Below are 15,983 nucleotides of genomic sequence, written 5' to 3' on the forward strand. Positions count from 1 at the left end.
ATGGCCAGCCCTTTCAAAGAATTCTTCAGGTCTCATGAGGCACACTCTCACAAGCACAGACCATAACCTAAGAGTCAAGGCCTACTTAAAGGGGATTGGTCCAACCTAGTCTGCAGTTGTAGAGACTGCACCAAACAGAAACTTGTTGGTATGTCTCCCTTTAAATTGTTTTCTTGGTGTCCACTCCCACTCATCACAACTGTAGGACTTTTGCGACTTCACCTTTCATGTGTCATAGACTATACATGATGGTGTATGAGACAGCTTACCGGAGTGAGATAAGACACCTGGTTGGTGCTGCAACAACAACCTCTCACTCAACAACAGTAAAACTAAAGAACTGTTGATTTCAGGAAGGGGAAGAAGGGCAAACATGCACCAGTCTACACTGGGGGAAATTGGTGGTGGAGAGAGTCAGCAGCTTTAAATTCCTGGGCATTAACATATCGGATGACCTGTCCTGGGCCCAGCACATAGATACAATCATAAGGAAAGCATGCCAGCGTCTTTACTTTCTTAGGAGGTTAAGGAGGTTTGGCATGTCACCGAACACTTACAAACTTCTACAGATGTACTGTTGAAAGTATCCTGACTGGTTGCATCATGCTTTGTTACGGCAATTCAAATGTGCAGGAGTGCAAGAAGCTGCAGAGAGCAGTGAACTCTGCCCAATACATCATGGGCACATCTCTCCCCACCATCGATAGTATCTACAGGAGGAGCTGCCTCAAGAAGGCAACATCCATCATCAAAGATCCTCACCACATGGGCCATGCCATCTTTTCACAGCTACCATTGGGCAGGAGGTACAGAAGCCTGAAGTCCCACAGGTTCAAGAACAACTTCTTCCTTTCAACTATTTGGTTCTTGAACCAACCGGCAAAACACAAACCACCACTACAGTTTAGCAACACTATGACCACTCTGATCACTTTGCACTAAAATTGACTTTTTTTTGTTCTAATTATGTTTTTCTCGCTTATAAAAATTCTGTATGATTTATGTTTAATTTATGTTTCTCTTGTGAATGCTGTTTATATGATGCTATGTGCCTGTGATGCCACTGCAGGTTAAGTTTTTCATTGCACCTGTGCATACATGGACATGACATGTGCACATGACAATAAACTGGACTTTGACAAATCATGGAAACAGGCCCTTCGGCCCAACTCCTCCATGCCGACCACGTTGCTCAGCGAGCTAGTCCCATCTGCCTGCGTTTGGCCCATAGCCCTCTACATCTCTCCTATCCATGTATTAATATGGATGGCTTTTAAATGCTGCTAATGTGCCTGCCTCAACCACTATTTCTGGCAGCTTCTTCCAAATATGTGCCTCCTTTTACATGAAGAAGCTGCCCCTGATGGCGCTTTGAAATCTCTTGCCTCTGATCTTAAAACTATGCTCTCGTGTTTTTAGCACCTCCTGCCTGGGAGAAAGACTATATGCTTCCACCTTGTCTATGCCCCTTATGATCTTACAGTATATACCTCTATCAGGTCACCCCCTCAATCTCCTTTGTTCCAAGGAAAAAAATCCTAGTCTACACAATCTCTCCTTGTAACTCATGCCCTCAAGTCCAGGCAATATCCTGGTAAATCTTTTCTGTACTTTTCCTTGTTTGGTAACATCACTCCTATGACAGGGTGACCAAAACAGTACATAGTACTCCAAGTGAGGCCTTACCAATATTTTCTGTAACTGTAACATAACTTCCCAACTCCTAAATTCAATGCCCTGACCTATACTACAAATCTATTCCCACTATCACATACCAACATATACTAGTCCCTACTTTGCCTTAGTCATAGAGCTATAGAGAGATGCAGTACATAAATAGGCCCTTCAGCCCACCAAATCAGCGTTGACCATCAACCATCAACCATCTATTTACACTAATCCTACATTAATCCCATTTTTCTTATTCTCCTTGCATTTCCATCAACTCCCCCCAGGTTCTACCACTCACCTATACACTGGGAGTAATTTACAGTGGGCAATTAACATATCAACCCACACATCTTTGGAATATGGGAGGAAACCCACACAGTCACAAGAAGAATGTGCAAACTCCATACAGACAGCACCCAAGGTCAGGATTGAACCAGGGTCTCTGGCATTGTGAGGTGGTGACTCTACTACCTCTTGAGACTGTGGCACCTCTAGTACTGGGACCCGGATTTCTAACTAACTACAACAAGTTAATTTGCTTGATGCTTCAACTGAGGAAGCAATTAAATGTGCTATAAAAGGGGAAAAAAATGAAGTGGTTTTGGAAGGAGAGTATTTAACCTAGAAGTATCTCCAGTTTCAAAGAATACTAAAAGGCTTTGATTTCTAGCTAAGACTTACAGCACAGATTAAACTCAGTGACAAGGGTGTGAATAAAGTGTCTGGTTGGTTAGGGGAACATCAGTACATCCAGACAGATTGGTGGTGGTGGCAGGGAGTGGGGGGTGAAATCAACATGGTTAAACCAACACCTTATGTCTGTGCAAGTGCCCAGCAAGACTTGGTGAGGTCCTCCGACATAATGAATAGATATGCACTCATGAGAGTCTCTGTTTGTTGATTGGTTCACTAATGGGCAATATCATTTGAATAGTGAAGGACAGGGAAGCTTATTTTGTTGTGTAAGTTATGTATAATTTATGTTAATTCACGTTTATATAATTTATACTTGTCACGGTTGCAATGTACTGTGCTGATTTTCACGGCATTTATAGCCTGGGTATGTATACTCATGACAATAAACTTGACTTGAACCCCTAACATAGGCCACTTTTCAAAGGGTGTGAATTGGGCAGTTAACTGAGTTCTAGAGATTGATCTTCTATGGCAGCATTGGCTTAATGCTTTCACCAGCTTGAGAGGAATACTAGGGAGCAGACTCTTGCTGTCCACAATCAGGAATTTGACATCTTACTGCTCACTGCCTGACTAATACAGCAGAAGCAGAACGTGACAACATCTGCAGTTTGTTGGAAAATCAACAAACTGCAGATGTTGGAAATTTGAAATAAAGCCAAAAAATGCTGGAAAAACTCAGAAGTTGAAGTTGGGACTGGGAAATTGAGAAATTAAGTTAGTTGTAGTCTGCAGAGCGAGTGGGGGAGGGATGGAGAGAACAAAGGGACTATCTCTGATAGGATAAGGTTTGGGTTTCCCTGGTAACTTCGGTGTTTTGTTTACGGGGCTCTCCTGGTTAATAACTTAATGAGGGCAGTTAGAGAGAGAGTCACATTTGCTTTGTGTGTACTACAGGATTATATACTGCAATAATTACAGGAACTGTTACTTACTTATCAACCAATAAACACACTATTCTGCAGCTCTGTACAGGCAATCTACATAGGGAAATTCTGCAGCTCTATACAGGTAATCTACATAGGGAGACAACCAAAATCCAGGAGAATCTGCAATGTAGGAAGTGGCTATTTGGCCCATTGTGTCTGGTTGGTTTAAGTAGATGTCCATCCGAATCCTACTGTCCAACAATGGGTCTGTCCTCCTGTAGTCACGGCTCGCAAGTACACACTCAAGTGATGGGGGTCTCTACCTCTCCTATCCTTTCAGGCAGCAAGTTCCAGACCCTCACCACTCTCTAGGTGAAAAATACTTCCTCATCTCCCTTTTAACCTTCACACTAATCAGTCTAAATCTCTGCGCCCCTCCCTTAGATTTTCGATCCCTCTGCTAAGGGAAATAGGTGCTTTTAATCATTTTCATAATTTCAAACACCACAATTAAGTCTTCCCCTTCCCTTTCTTCCTCTGCTCCAAGGACAATGACCCTATTTATCCAATCTTTCTTAATCAGGGACAATTTTCTACCTCTGACAACATCCTCATAAACCTCCACTGCACCCTCTCCACTATAATGGCATCTTTCCCACGATGTGCTGGCCAGAACTCCAGCCATGGCCAACACAAAACCTTGCAATGAATCTGGGATTGCGAAGTAAGTGAATGCTGGCAACTGTCACATTCCAGACTGCAGAAATATGTGCTGACGGATGCAATGAAGCTCAGTACAGCCATTTGTAAAGGCTCTGTGTGGAAGGACCACAGAGTCCAGCTGCCCTGGGCAGTGAGGGGCTGAGTCCTGTGTTACAGCTTCTCAAATGCTTCACTGGTGCATTGTTTGAAGAGGCCCATTGTGTTGTTGAGGCATTGTAAGGAAACTGATTGAATTGATGGTACAATGAATATATGTCTTGCTTATATTTACTGTAGTCACTATGAATATACTCATGCAACACACAAAATGCTGGAGGAACTCAGCAGGTCAGGCAGCATCTATGGACGGAAATAAACAGTCAACGTTTCGGGTCGAGATCCTTCATCAGGATTGGAAAGGAAGAGGGCAGAATCCAGAATAAGAAGGTTGGGGGAGGAGAGGAGCACATGCTGGCAGGTGATAGGTGAGTCAAGTTGAGAGCGGGAAGGGGGATGAAAGGGAGTGATGTAAGAAGCTGAGAGGTAATAGGTAGAAGAGGCAAAGGGCTGAAGAAGGAGGAATCCAGTAGGAGAGGACAGTAGACCAGGGAATAAAGGGAAGGAGGTGGGGAATAGATGGGCAGGTCATGAGGGCAGGGTATGGAAAGAGAAGGGGTGAGGGGCCACAGGAATGAGGGAAGACTAGGGGTGGAAAGTGGGGAGAAAAAGGGGAGGGGTTACCAGAAGTTAGAGAAATTGATGTCGAGGCTGTCAGGCTGGAGAATACAAGGCGGAATATGAGATGTTCCTCCAACCTGTGTCTGGCCTCAACATAGCAGTAGAGACGGCCATGGGTAGACATGTCAGTAAGGGAATGGGATGTAGAATTGAAGTAGCTGGCCACTGGGAGATCCCTGCTTTTGCGAAGGTACTCGATGAAGTGGTCACTCAATCTGCATCGGGTCTCACCGATGTAGAGGAAGCCACACCGGGAGAACTGGATGCAATAAATGACACCCTTGGATTCACAGATGAAGCACTGCCTCACCTGGAAGGACTGTCTGGGGCTCTGAATGGTGGTGAGGGAGGAGGTGTAGGGACAGGTATAGCACTTTGCATGGTTCTAGGGATAAGTGAGGAGGGTCATCAGTGGGGAGTGACGAGTGGACAAGGGAGGCGCAGAGAGAGCGATCCCTATGGAAAGCGGTTGGGGGGGGTGGGGGGGGGGTCCGGGGAAGAGGAAGATGTGGTGGGATCTGGTTGGAGGTGGCGAAAGTTGAGGTGAGTGATGTGTTGGATGCAGAGGCTCGTGGGGTAGTAGGTGAGGAAAAGGGGAACCCTGTCCCTGTTATGTTGGTGGTGGGGTGGGGAGGAGGGGGGTATTGGGTGAGGCCAGACATGCAGGAAATGGAGGAGATGTGGGTGAGGGCTGCATTGATGGTGGTGAAAGGGAAACCCCGTTTACATCTCAGATGTCCTGGAATGGAAAGCCTCATCATGGGAAAAAATGCGGTGGAGGCAGAGGAACTGGGGGAAGGGTGTAGCATCCTTGCAAGTGACAGGGTGGGAAGAGGTGTAGTCAAGGTAACTCTGGGAGTCAGTGGGTTTGTTAAAGAAGTCTATGGTTAATCTGTCTCTCGAGATGGAGACAGAGAGATCCAAAAAGGGGAGAGAGGTGTCAGAGATGGGCCAAGTCAATCTGAGGGCAGGTTGAAGTTGGAGGCAAAGTTAATTTGAGTTAATATACTCATGGCCCCAAGAGAAAGGATTTTCAACTCATCCCTGTCTCAAATGAGCAACCCCTTATGTATAAACAGTGACCTCTAGTTTCAGATTATCCCACAAGAGGGATCATCCTCTCCCCACTCACCTTGTCAAGACCCCTCAACATCTTACGTGTTTCAATCAAGTCTGCTCTCACTCTTTTAAAGTGCAGAGCAAGACAAATCCAGCTCATTCAAATTTTTGCTCATGACAAACCTGCCCACTTTAGTTACTTGTTTAATAAACCTTCTCTGAACTGCTTCCAATGCATTAGCATCCTTCCTTAAATAAGAAGGCCAATAATGTCCATGGTACTTCGGATGTGGACTCACTAATGCCCTATGTCACTGAAGCATAACCTCCCTACATGTGTATTCAATTCCCTTAGCAATAAGTCATACTATTCTGTACCTCTCCTGATTGCTTGGTGTACCTGCATACTGGTTATTTAAGAGCCAGGCAGAACTGGGAGAGGTGGTGTGCTGGGAAGAAGAGAAGTCAGGGTGGAAAGGCTTGTGTTCCATGCCACAAGCCATCAGGAGTGAATGCAAGCCGTTTCCTGACATCTGCTGTGCTTGGCATTCTCAATAACCTGTCTTTTCTCTTCAGTTTGATGGGCTGCACATCCTCTCCCTCTTCCCATGAGGTACATGGAGAGGTGTATGCCCATGGGGAACACCATGCTGTAGGTTTTTAGAGATCTCAGCATAATATCAGGGATTAACAGCACAATATGGGAAAGTGGAGTTGAACAGGGTCAGACATGCAGGCAGACTGCTATAACACCAATGTGTCAAATCTTAATCATTTACATGGGATAGTGGCACGGATTACCTGTAGATAACAAAGACCATTGATACCAATAAATCTCTCTCTATTTAACCAATACATCCCCAAATAAAACTAAATATGCCCTATAATGTTCTAAAAGCACTGACAGGCATTAATAAACACTTAAATGTTTAAAAGGAAAAGATATTAAGGTACAGCTGCTTTAACAAAATCTGCTCTCTAATGGAGCAGTACATAGTGGGGAGCCCCTTGACACAGGTGGTCTGGAGACTGATCACTATATTTATACACACAATGATTTGTTCTTCAATGTGTACATTTACATATGTGTGTTTGAAAAATATAAATGAGGTAATGCTTGTGGCTGACCATGTGTATGCACAAATCCATGGATGGAAAACTAGCAGGGCTGAGTGTAATAAACCATTGCTGGAATTTTATGAGGGATCAGGAAAATCAGGGCTTTAGTACAATACGTCAAATTCCACCTGGGTTGTCTACAGCATGAACATTGGATTTTCCAACTTCAGGCAACGCTTCTCTCCTGTGGTGTTTCCCCCACCTCCCCCCCACCCCCACCCCCCCCACCACTCCCAGCAACCCCTTTTCTTTCCTCTTTTGCTTTTCAGTTACCTTGTTGGAATCTTGGATGATTTTCACATTCTCAGCTCCAAACTTGTCACCATACAGCTTAAGGAGTCTCTCAGATATTTCAGGTAGTCTAGTCAGCTTGGGCTCCTTGTAGATATATTCCTTTCCATCTTCCTCTTCAAAGCTCTTTAAAACAAAAAGACTGAAACTAAGAAATCATTACAGCAGTCATAAATGAAATCACCATGAGTGAATGAGAAGGCCAGCATCTAAATGCTTTTATACAGTGTGCCTGCATTCCCAGAGTTTACAACCTTTAGCAAACATGAATCCCAGATTTACGTCAACTTTTGTTTGTTTAATGATTCTGATTTTTTTCTGCTGCTTGCTCCCAACCCTTGTTCCTGATTTTTCTGCCAGAGGAAATACATTCTCCATATCCACTTGACTGAATTATTTTAATATTATGATTAAGATTATGGAGAGGAAAAGCTTATTTAAATGCATTCCACATTCATTCAATTGCAGTCATTAAATTTACTCAGAGGTTCTTGGAGCATCAGGTCTGTGCTTGAAAGGATTAGATTATTTCCCCTTCCCCTCCCACCCCTCCCCGTTTGCTCTTTTTCCACAGGCTGGTACATTTCTTCCTTGACTATATCGTGTTCCGTTTTGTAGATTAGTATTGAATTTGTTCCTGGTATCCTTTGAAATTCACGAACTTCACATCACACTAGTTTGCGGCATAAAGAAAAATTCCCATCCCTCTTCCATTTGTACATTAAACTGGTATTACCAAACATGATTGAAAGCTCACACCAAGTTTTGGTGTCAGTAGTAAAATGTACTGGAATCCAGAGGAGCAAACAGCCAGCAAATAAATGGACTGGTTTTTGGAGATTTTCGACAGAATGTGAAACTGGTAACAGTTTGAAAACTAGAAAAGGCTGGAAATACTCAGCAGGCCAGGCAGCCTCTGTGGAAAGAGAAAAAGAATTTCAAAAAAAGCTGCAGATGCTTCAAATCTGAAGTAAATACAGAAATGCTGGAAGTAAGCAGGTCAGACAGTATCTGTGGAAAGAGACACAGAGTTAAAGTTTCAGGTCAAAGGTGAAGACCTCTTCCGATGAAAGGGCTTCAACCTGAAACATTAACTGTTTCTCTTTCCATGGATACTGCCTGTGTGTCTCTTGTATTTTCTATCTGTATTTCAGGTGTGCAGCATCTGCAGTCTGTTTTTGATTTCTAATGGTTATAAAGGTAATATGGATTATATATTAGCATGTTTTGGGGTTTGGTTAATGCACAGAAAACTGAGGATTTAAGGTAAATATTTCACTTTCAGAATAGCAGGTTGTATAACAGTGTGTCAAAAGGGACACCTCTTGCTTCTCATTGGTTTACAATCTTTCTCAATGCTTTAGGTGAGGGACCAGTACAATGTCTTGTGTTTCACTGACAAAACCAAACCAAGTGGGCAAGTTAACCTGAAGGACATAGAAAGGGATACAGGTCCAGGGAGATGGAGTGTAATGTGGGGATAGCAGTTTGGTAAAGGCAGTTAGAAAAAGGGGAATTTTTTTTCCCCCCCAAAGAGGGAGGGCCATCATGTGGAGGATTTGGATATTCTTAATAAAGTGAAAGAGGAAGTTTCTGGGCAGGTGTAATGAGTTACGAGGAAGGTAAATGGTAGGTTGGCCTTTATGGGGAGGGGTTGGAAGAGGGATGAATCTTTACTGTGATCAGACAGAATCTTTCAGCAGCCACATTCAGAGTACTGAGTCCTGCTTGTGGTAGGATACACTTGTCTTGGAGACCATGACCTGAAGGCTGCCTGGATAGATTTCTGGATAGATGGTGGTCTTATAAGGAAATGGCTAAGCAGAATGGCCCTTTATTATCTGAAGTTTCGAGTTGAAACCTATAAAGTTCTTAGAGGTCTTGACAGGGTAGATATAGTGCCAGTCTCTTCTGGCCGGACAGACTAGAATAAGAATTATCTTCATATCTTTTGTATATTTCGTTAGGATGTAGAAAAGGGCCACTCAACCCATCAAATCTATGCTGGCTCTCAGAGCTATCCAGTCAATTTTTTCTTTAATATACCAGGGGTCATGATCTCAGCCAGTTAAATGGAGATAAAAATAAATTTCTTTTCTCAGAGGTCTGTTAGTCTTTGGAATTCTCTCACCTGAAGGGTTGGAGGTGCCAACTGTTGAATGTAATCAAGGTAGATGGTAGGACATTGTTCATGGGTATTAGTACTGGTGTTGGTTTATTATTGTCACTTGTACTGAGGTACAGTGAAAAACTTGTCTTGCATACTGTTCTTACAGATCAATTCATTACACAGTGCATTGAGGTAGTACAGGGTAAAAACAGTAACAGAATACAGAGTAAAGTGTCACTGCTACAGGTATTGCAGGTTGACAATAAGGTGCAAGGTCATAACAAGGTAGATTGTGAGGTCAAGAGTCCATCTCATTGTATAAGGGAACGCTTCACTAGTCTTATCACAGTGAGATAGAAGCTGTCCTTGAGCCTGGTGGTATGTGCCCTCTGGCTCCTGTATCTTCAGCCTGATTGGAGAGGGGAGAAGAGGGAATGACCCAGGTGGGTGGGGTCTTTGATTATGCTGGCAGCTTCACCAAGGCAGCGAGAGGTATAGACAGAGTCCATGGAGGGGAGGGTAATTTAAGGGATGGGAGCATCAAGTGGGAGCATGGGCTTGGGTTGAAATCCAGTCACTTAGTGATGGAGCCACCTTCTGTAGCCAGGCTGATTCCTGCTCTTATTCCTGACATTACACATCCATTCACTTCCATTTCTTTCCCCACTTTATTCCTGAATGGTAAATGCACCAGTGAGCAGACTTAGACCTTTGTCAATGGATTACAATTCTATTCAAGTGAATCTTTAGGCAGTGTTTCACGTTGTTGCCCTCACTTTCTATATAAGGACTGCAGGAAAACAAAACAACTGGTACATCCACATACCAAAGTGCAAGTAAATGCTATGCAAACAGTAATTGTTTCAGTGGTGGCTTTGAGTCAGTGGGAAAGGGTTCAAATTCGACTGCAGTGATCTCTGCACGCTACCTATGTTCCTGCAAGAGCTGAGGGAATACTGCAATATCGCAGGTGCTGTGTTTTGGGTGACACTTTGAATTACCACCCTGCTGGGGGTAGAAAGACCCATCCTAAAGGAAAGTTGAGAGTTGGCTGCCATTCTTGTGACGTTACGAGTGATTGGAGTCCAAAAGGAAGCTCAGAACTCAACCACCTTAAGTGTGCTGGATCCCAACTTGCACTATCACACTTACCTGACCATAGAAGCCCACTCGAAAAAATGTCCCCAGCAGTCTGCGCCCAGTGTGGAGGACTTGAATTATTTTCTTATAAGCTTCATTCAGCGTGTTGTACAAGAAAGCCAGCCTCTAAAATAAAGACACAGGGACAAATGAGCAAGTTCACATCAGATATTGGGCAATAACGTGCAGGAGCTCTGGGGGGACACCGTGCAGGAGCACTGGGGGGACAACGAGCAGGAGCACTGGGGGGGATAATGAGCAGGAGCACTGGGGGGTGGGTGGGACACTGTGCAGGGACTCTGGGGGGGGGCAGGGGACACCATACGGGAACTCTTGGGTGTGGGGGGAGGGACACCGTGCAGGAACTCTGGGGGACAATGAGGAGTTACCGGGAGGACACTGTGCAGGAACGGTGGGGGGACAACGTACAAGAGGTACTGGGGGACAACATGCAGGAGCACTCAGGGACACCATGCAGGAACACTGGGGTACAATAAGCAGGAGTTACCGGGGGGGCAACGTGCAGAAACATTGGGGGATAATGTGTAGGAACACTACTGTGCATTATACTGGTTATAAAATAGTTAAAAAGTAACTTGTGGATTAATAGTCTCGGCTGATACACATTAAAAGTATATATTCATAATTTGGGCGTACTTGTAACCGCATAATACATCTGGTTGCTAATGTATTGGTGTTTGCTGGTTGTCCTGTACTGCATTCCAACCACGTACACTTAAACCAACAATCCAACTGTAGTGGGAAGGAGGCTGCATCAAGGTTGTGGAAGTGTTGTTTCCGAGCAGGGGAAACAGGTACAAAGGTTCACCAGGGCTCAGCGACCACTTACCTCAAAGTCTCTCCGCTTTTCGTAAATAGGGATGATGAGCTTGTAAATGACAGCCATCAACTCATACCGCTCTGCATTCCACAGTCCGTCTGCGCACTTCTCTAACAGTTCCACGAGGACGTCCTGCAGATACAAGAGAAAAATGGGACAGAATTATTGGCCATCCCAAACCAGTCTTTTGAACCTTTGCAATGTGTGTGGCGAAGTTACTCCCACCGAATTGTTAGGTTGACAGCTCCGCAATTTTGTTCCAAGCTGTCGGAATAGCCTGGGTGAGTAACTGCAGTGCATTTTGTAGATGGCACACACTGCAGCCTCTGTGTGTAGGTGTGGAGGGAATGAACGTTTATAGTGGTGGATAGGGTGCCAATGAAGTGAGCTGCTGTGTCCTGGATGGACATGAGTGCTGTTGGAGCCAGCCTCACCCAGATAAGGAGAGCATGTTCTATTATGCTCCTGACTTGTAGATGGTGGAAAGGTTCTGAGAATCAAGAAAGCTCATCTGCTGATGAAGTGGGGAATTTGCTGATGGCAACTGAATGTCATGGTTAATCTCTCCTGAAGGAGATAGTCATCGCCCATCACTTGTGGATCATGCAAGCTCCTTTCTGCTTATCAGCTCAAACTTGAAAGCCTTGATGCACCTTGATAATGATGGTTTTGTTATCAGAGCATTGTAAACCTCAAGTAACCTGCAGCCAACGCCTTCAATTGTACAGTGGAGGGAATGTTAATGACAAAGCAGCAGATGGTGCAGCCTAAGCCACTGGCTTCAGAAACTTGCCCAGCAATACCTTGAGGCTTCCAACAACCACAATCACTTTTTGGTTTTGGGAAACTATCCATAGCAGTTTTAAACTCGACTCCCATTTGGTTGAGATTTTATCCAAACCAATCAAGCAATGCATTGAAGGCCATAAATTACTTGGGTAAATATTAACTATTTAATATTAATTATTAATAAAACATAACTATATTAAGTATAGTTATGTTCTCATTGGGAGTGGCAACTTTGGCTTCTGAAAAAATTAATAAACTAAAAATCTGCGTTGCTAGAGTATCTCATCATCTGATTCATCACAAAGACCAACCATATTATCTGTAGAAAGTAAGATAAGATAAGATCTTTATTAGTCACATGTACATCGAAACACACAGTGAAATACATCTTGTGCGTAGAATGTTCTGGGGGCAGCCCGCAAATGTCGCCACGCTTCCAGAGCCAACATAGCATGCCCACAACTTCCTAACCCGTACGTCTTTGGAATGTGGGAGGAAACCAGAGCACCCGGAGGAAACCCACACAGACACAGGGAGAACTGAGTTAAAAACTCAAAAAAACTCAAAGTCAAAAACTGAGTGTAGGTTTACTGCAAAGTGAGAACCCAATCTGCGTTTGGTTTCTCCAGTATAGAGGACACCACACTGAACACCTGATGCAGTACACTGGACTGGAAGAAGGGCAAATGAATCACTGCTTCACATGGAAAGACTGGGTCCCTGGATGGTGGGAAGGGAAGAGGTGAAAAGACCACTTTGTGGAAAACTTGTGTTCGGTCCCCTCGGGCAGCACTGAGTTTCTTGTTGCCACTTTAATTCTTCATCCCACTCTGACCTATGCATCTGTGACCTCCTGCACTGATACAACGAGGCCCAATGTAAGCTTGAGGAACAGCACCTCATCTTCCACCCAGGCACTTGCAGTCTTCTGGATTCGATATTGAATCTGCAACTTCAGGTAACTTGATTTCTTGGTCTGTGTCAGTCATTCATCTCAGATATTGGCTCAGCTTGTTTGTTTTCTCTGGGAGTGGAGAACATGCCCAGCCCAACCTGCAGGGCATCTCTTCCTGCTCTGCATTTTGCAACACCCACATTCTCTCTCCGACTGCTCCCATTCACCCATTGACCAGCTGACCTTGTTTACAGTTTATCCCCATGGTCACCCTGGTTTTACCCTATCAGTGACATCCCCTCTCCCACCCTCCCTGCCACTTAACAAGCTTCTTTGTCTGCTTCCCATCTCTGACAAAGGATCTTCCACTTGAAATGTTAGTTCTGTTTCTCTTCCCACAGATGCAAACTGACTTGCTGAGTATTTTCAGCATGTTGTGTTTTATTTTATATTTCCAGCACCTACAGCTTTTCTGATCTTCACAGATCTGATCATCAGTTTTACTTGGGCTCCTGTAATGTCAAATCCCGCCTTAATGTCAAGAATGGCCAAACCCAGTTGCCCTCTGAACTTCAGCTTTTTGTTGGGCTCCAGGCTGCAATGAGGGCTGGCATGAATGGTCCCTGTGGAACCCAGACTGAACATCGATAAGCAAAATATAGTTGCTCCCATTACTTGATGATTTCAGTCTGTTGACAGGCCAGTGATTGGTAGGGTTTTTTTGTACACAGGTCTTCCTGAACTATTTTCAACTTTAAGCTACCTTTATACCTTTAAATGCTTTATATTTAAACCAAACAAGAATAAAAAGTCATAGGTAAATTACACATGCAATTAAGTCATCAAATATGAATGTTATATTTTCATTGGGAGTGGCAGCATTAGCTCTTCTGATACCCAGTAATTAAAAATAGATTTGCTTTTCTAAAGTGTTTTAGCAAAGTACTAAATTCACTTTATCAAAGTCAAGTTTATTGTCATAAGTACAATTATGTACAGGTGTAATGAAAAACTTACTTGCACCAGCATCACAGGTACATAGCAGCATTCACAGGCAAAACAAATTATACACAATTTTTACAAGAAAGAACAGAATTAGAAAAAAGTCTATTGTAGTACAAAGTGGCCATAGTGTTGCTATACTGATGTAGCAATTAGGGTTTGCAGGTTTGTTCAAGGACCGAATGGCTGAAGGGAAGTAACTGTTCTTGAACCTGGTGGTGTGGGACTTCAGGCTTCTGTATCTCCTGCCTGATGGTGGCTGTGAGAAGATGGCATGGTCGGGAAGGTGGGGATCTTTGATGATGGACGTTGCCTTCTTGAGACAGCACCTCATGTAGATACCACCGCTGGTGGGGGAGGGATGTGCCCATGACGAATAGGGCTGAATCCACTACTCCCTGCAGCTTCTTACGTTCCTGCACATTCAAATTACTGTACCAGATGATGATGCAACCAGTTAGGATACTTTCAGCAGTACATTTGTAGAAGTTTGTTAGAGTGTTCAGTGACAAGCTGAACCTCCTTAACCTCCTAAGAAAGTAAAGATGCTGGCACACCTTCCTTGTGATTGCATCTATGTTCTGGGTCCAGGACAGGTCATCTGATATGTTAACGCCCAGGAACTTAAAGCTGCTGATCATCTCCACCACCGATTTCCCCCAATGTAGACTGGTGCATGTTCGCCCTCCTTCCCCTTCCTGAATTCAACAAATCAGTTCTTTAGTTTTACTGTCATTGAGTGAGAGGTTGTTGTTGCGGCACCACCCAACCAGATGTCCTGCTTCACTCTGGTAAGCTGACTTATCATCACCTGTAATTCGTTCGACATCAGTGGTGTCGTTGGCAAATTTGTACATGGCATTGGAGCTATGCTTAGCTACATAGACGTGTGTATAGGGAATAGAACAGTGGGCTAAGCACGCAGCCTTGAGGTGCACCTGTGTTGATGGTCAGCGAGAAGGAGATGTTGTTACCAATCCTCACTGATTGAGGTCTGCCGATGAGGAAGTTGAGGATTCAGTTGCAGAGGGAGATACAGAGGCTCAGGTCTTGAAGCTTGATGAGGAGTCTGGATTACTAGATTAGTGCAGCTAAGTAGAGCTGTTGCCTTAACTCCAGTGACCTGAGTTCAGTCCTGACCTCGGGGGCACGTTCTCCCTGTGACCCCAAAGGTTTCCCCTGGGTGCACTAGTTTCTTCCCACACCCCAAAGACATGCATGTTGGGAGGCCAATTGGCCGCTGTAAATTGCCCCTTGTGTGCAGGTGAGTGGGAGAATTGGGTGGGTGGGGAGTTGATGAGAATATGGGGAGAATCAAATGGATTGGTGTATGATTAGGGAAAATGGTCAACATGGACTCTGTGGGCTGAAAGGCCTGTTCCCCTGCTGAAGACTCTATGAACATCCAAAATAGGAGCAGGAGTTGGCTAATTGGCCCTCCAAGCTTTCCCTGCCACTCAAAGAGATCACAGCAGAATTGATCCCGAGGTCAGCCCCACCTTCCTGCCCGATCCCTACAACCTTCAACTCCACTGTAGACACACATCTGCCCCTTCTGGCTCCAGATATTTTCATCGACTCTGCCCCCATCCCCCCCCACCCCACCGAGAGTAGAAAATCCTAAAGATTCATGGTTGTCAGAGGGAAGAAATCCCTCATCTCCTTCCTTGGAAACTATACCCCTGGTTCTAGACTCCTCCACAAGTGGAAACATCTTCACAGCATCCACCCTAGCAAGCCCCTAATTCAATAGGATCACCTCTCATCTTTCCATTGAGTGTTGGCCCAACCTGCTCAACTTTTCCTCATCCCTTGCATCCTGTAAATAAGGAAAGGACTCACCAGTTGCAGCTCTGATACTCCATCCCTTTGCAATGAAGGCCTATATTCCATTTGGCACCCTAATTACCTACTGCACCTGCAAGGTAACTTTCTGTACCCTCTGCTCCCCCTGTTCTGCAACTTCCTGTAATCTCTCTCCATTTGGAATAATACCGCAATACCCAATCTACCAAATTACTGCCCACTTGGCAGACACTTTGTCCACCTACCTTTGTATTC

The 15,983-nt window shown here is 44.4% G+C and overlaps 1 protein-coding gene across 1 annotated transcript in view; it reads right to left on the minus strand.

Moving 5' to 3' along the window:
- Positions 1–15,983, minus strand: part of dock11 (dedicator of cytokinesis 11) — a 251,775-nt gene that overhangs the window by 34,339 nt on the left and 201,453 nt on the right. The window contains exons 46-48 of the mRNA XM_052020888.1: positions 11,246–11,368; positions 10,408–10,521; positions 7,128–7,271 (exon numbers count right to left, since the gene is read on the minus strand). Of these exons, the coding sequence (XP_051876848.1) occupies positions 7,128–7,271; positions 10,408–10,521; positions 11,246–11,368 (381 nt within the window). The remainder of the gene's footprint in view (positions 1–7,127; positions 7,272–10,407; positions 10,522–11,245; positions 11,369–15,983) is intronic.

This window comes from Pristis pectinata, chromosome 8, assembly GCF_009764475.1.
Source record: "Pristis pectinata isolate sPriPec2 chromosome 8, sPriPec2.1.pri, whole genome shotgun sequence".
Classification (NCBI taxonomy): domain Eukaryota; kingdom Metazoa; phylum Chordata; class Chondrichthyes; order Rhinopristiformes; family Pristidae; genus Pristis; species Pristis pectinata.